General features: G+C 32.0%; 1 protein-coding gene across 1 annotated transcript in view; it reads left to right on the top strand.

Annotated features, from left to right (window-relative positions):
• The window catches only part of LOTGIDRAFT_170777 (hypothetical protein), a gene marked incomplete at both ends in the record, with an annotated part of 25,569 nt that overhangs the window by 4,272 nt on the left and 17,460 nt on the right, over positions 1 to 3,837 (top strand). The window contains 6 exons of the mRNA XM_009046624.1: positions 2,122 to 2,256; positions 2,441 to 2,587; positions 3,064 to 3,210; positions 3,301 to 3,444; positions 3,535 to 3,678; positions 3,769 to 3,824. Coding sequence (XP_009044872.1) covers positions 2,122 to 2,256; positions 2,441 to 2,587; positions 3,064 to 3,210; positions 3,301 to 3,444; positions 3,535 to 3,678; positions 3,769 to 3,824 — 773 coding nt within the window. The remainder of the gene's footprint in view (positions 1 to 2,121; positions 2,257 to 2,440; positions 2,588 to 3,063; positions 3,211 to 3,300; positions 3,445 to 3,534; positions 3,679 to 3,768; positions 3,825 to 3,837) is intronic.

Raw genomic sequence — 3,837 nt, 5'->3', positions numbered from 1 at the left:
TTTATTTTTAGGAGGAGTTCCCACGCATTTTGCATAAAAAAAACCTATATGCAATAAGAACTAAACTTGATAAAAATAATTGATAAAAATATCACACGTTCAGGGATGTCACATTATTTTATACAAGGTAGAAAAATAGGATGAACCTGTTCACAAAATGTAGATATTATAATTACCACAGGTTTATGAAGATGTTACACAATACTTAAAACCATACTTAGAACGGATATAAAATTTAAAGATGAGTTTCCTTATATTTTAGTGTCAAATTAAGCAAACTATTTGATTAATTGGTGTTTCTAATGAAATATCATGTATTCTTTATCATATCATTATGTTCTTATTGCATATAATTAAGAGTTTTAACCAATCATAAATGCCCGTGTAAGTACAGTCTGGATAAACAAAAAATACTTTTTGACGCTTCTTGATCGGACACTCATTGAAATTGTGCTGGTAATTCTCTACTTATAAAGCTAATGAAGTAATTATGGACATGTGAGACAAACTGGTAATTTTCCAAGTCATTAGAACACCTCTTCTTTCTATTCATATAAGTATTAGCATAAATGAAAATAAGGGAACCCAACTTTAAAGTCTCTATCTTGGGTAACAAGTGTATATATTCATCAGTTGGACTTAAACAGGTGCCAGGTGCCATGACTAAAGAATAGAATCTCTATATAACACGATATATCAATTAAGCTATGTAATTATTGAAAGACGTTTCTAAGCATATTTCAAAATCACGTAGTTTAATTAATTAATACTTTGTTTTATGGATTGATTGGATTATATAGAGATTCTGTTGTATAGTTTTGACACTAGGCAAGTCCATTGTTGAACTACGACTCATTTTAACTAAGTTTGAAATTTAAATTTTGGTCATCCTAAGAGGTACTATACCTTTAAAAAATAAACAATTTGTTAGAATATTCATAAGTTCTTGTGTATTGTATGAGATAGATTATGTTACTATACTGTTATCAAGTATAGTCTATAGTCTAACAAAGATATTTATACATATCCGGGTTCGACTCAAACATTTTGTTTTTACGTTGTGTAAGTTGTTACTAGAAATAAGATGATCGTTCGTGTAATGTTGTGAAGTATACCCGGATGTAAATAATAAATATCTATATATGACAACATACTGATAAGAAAGTAAATATAAGATAAATTATAGTGTGATAATTTGAAGTCGAATTTATAATATTTTTTATTATATATCCACATGGAAATGTGGACGTATTTTGCTAACGCCGCTGTCCGTCTGTCCACATTTGGCTTGTTGACACATAGAGGCTACCTCTTCTTTCCGATCTAGATGAAACTTGGTATGAATGTATATATTAATGAGATCTCGGTCACGTTCGAATTTGGTAATAATCGGATGGACGGTTTTGAAGTTTTTGCTCTTGAATTTATAAAAATACTTCAAATTCATATATATATGCATACCGGGTTTCATCAAGTTCAGATAAAAAAAATTTAGCCTCTATCATGTCTGGAAGCCAAATTTATATATATAACAATATAATAATGAGATCTTGGTCAAGTTTGATAATGACAATAATTTGATTTTGGTTTTTGAGTTATTGCCCTTAGGAAATTTATATATGATGACACGATAGAGGCATCTGTTTGTAGCTAGAATGAAACCCAGTTTGCATGAGTGTATTTATGAGAAAATTTGTATTTTAGACACTGTGGGCGTATGGTACTTTGTCTGACAAGTTATGTTTCTATTTTTTTTTCAAATGCTTTTTTTGTCCAATTACAGTTTGTGCTCCAGGAACGTACTGTCTCTCTCTATTATAGTTTGTGCTCTACGTACTGTCTCTCTCTATTACAGTTTGTGTTCTAGGAACGTACTCTCTCTCTCTATTACAGTTTGTGTTCTAGGAACGGACTGTCTCTCTCTATTATAAGTTGTGCTCTAGGAACGTACTATCTCTCTCTATTACAGTTTGTGTTCTCGGAACGTACTGTCTCTCTCTATTACAGTTTGTGCTCTAGGAACGTACTATCTCTCTCTTTTACAGTTTGTGCTACAGGAACGTACTGTCTCTCTCTATTACAGTTTGTGCTACAGGAACGTACTGTCTCTCTCTATTACAGTTTGTGCTACAGGAACGTATGGTTCAGAATGTAATAATTTCTGTCATTGTTTGAACTATGATAAATGTGATGTTATAACTGGTCAATGTCCTAATGGATGTCAGACAGGATGGTATGGAGGTAGCTGTAATACTAGTAAGTCTAGTTCGATGTCTACCATTCATTCCATTGCGTAGAAAAATCTCTGAACAAATGGAATAGTTAACGATATGATAATGTGAATAATTATGTATTGAAATTGTTTCGTTCAAGAACATAGTTTTATGTAATATAGAGTATATACCAATATAACTAACAAATAGATTTATTTAATATTCAGGTTGTTGGACTATCAATAAATATGGTTTAGGATGTCAGAAGAACTGTAGTGCTAGACAATGTTCTGGTATCTCTGAGTGTAATCATGTAACAGGAGAGTGTATCAATGGTTGTAATCCAGGATATCAGGGAATTGATTGTAGTCAAGGTTGGTGTACATATTTAGTGCACTGGATGCATGAGGAAAAATCACACAAAATAAACTTCAGTAACAACAATACACAGTCTTGGATTGAGGGGTTCTGTAACACATTCTCTTAGAGCGCTGGATTTTTTTTGTTTTGTTTGGTACCGTTGTTAAAATGGTGGTCGTAGATTCTAATCACGGTCGGAGTGTTAAATTGTCGTGATCTGTAAAATATCATCTTATTCTACTCGACTCATCTCTAAATGGATAAGGATAATCTAGATAAGAACAACTTGTAGAGAAAATGCGTGTGAGCCTAAGTTGTTATCCTTGTAAAGGATGGTTGTTAACAACAGAGCAACAATTTTCTTTGTGTTTAAAAATTGTACAGGTTCCAAGCACACGAGTAATATTGTTGCACCACATCCAGCCGACATAACGTTATCCAAATTTTCACATCAAATTGTTCTGACAATATTAATATTGCTATGTTACAGTTTGTCCACGTGGTCAATATGGAGATAGATGTAAACAACGATGTAACAAGAGACATTGTAAAGAATCACAACAACACTGTCATCATATAACAGGACAATGTACTGATGGTTGTAAACCAGGTTATAGAGGAGAAGATTGTACATTGAGTAAGTTTTGAATCGAACTGTCTACACTTATCAATGATAAAATATCAAGAAATCTCAGTCACATATAACATTCTTTATATTATATTTCAGGTTGTCCAAATGGTGCCTATGGAGATAAATGTAGTAAACTATGTAACAATAGGCATTGTAAAAGATCACAAGAATGTCATCATATAACAGGACAATGTACTGATGGTTGTAAACCAGGTTATAGAGGAGAAGATTGTACATTGAGTAAGTTTTGAATCGAACTGTCTACACTTATCAATGATAAAATATCAAGAAATCTCAGTCACATATAACATTCTTTATATTATATTTCAGGTTGTCCAAATGGTGCCTATGGAGATAAATGTAGTAAACTATGTAACAATAGGCATTGTAAAAGATCACAAGAATGTCATCATATAACAGGACAATGTACTGATGGTTGTCAACCAGGTTATAGAGGATATGATTGTATATTGAGTAAGTTTTGAATCGAACTGTCTACACTTATCAATAACAAAATATCAAGAAATCTCAGTCACATATAACATTCTTTATATTATATTTCAGGTTGTCAAAGTGGTAAATATGGAGATAGATGTAATCAACGATGTAACAATAGGCATGTAAAAGATCACA

This window comes from Lottia gigantea, assembly GCF_000327385.1.
Source record: "Lottia gigantea unplaced genomic scaffold LOTGIsca_104, whole genome shotgun sequence".
NCBI classification, from domain to species: domain Eukaryota; kingdom Metazoa; phylum Mollusca; class Gastropoda; family Lottiidae; genus Lottia; species Lottia gigantea.
Note: the sequence above shows the minus strand (reverse complement) of the source record. Positions and strands in the feature narration are given on the sequence as shown.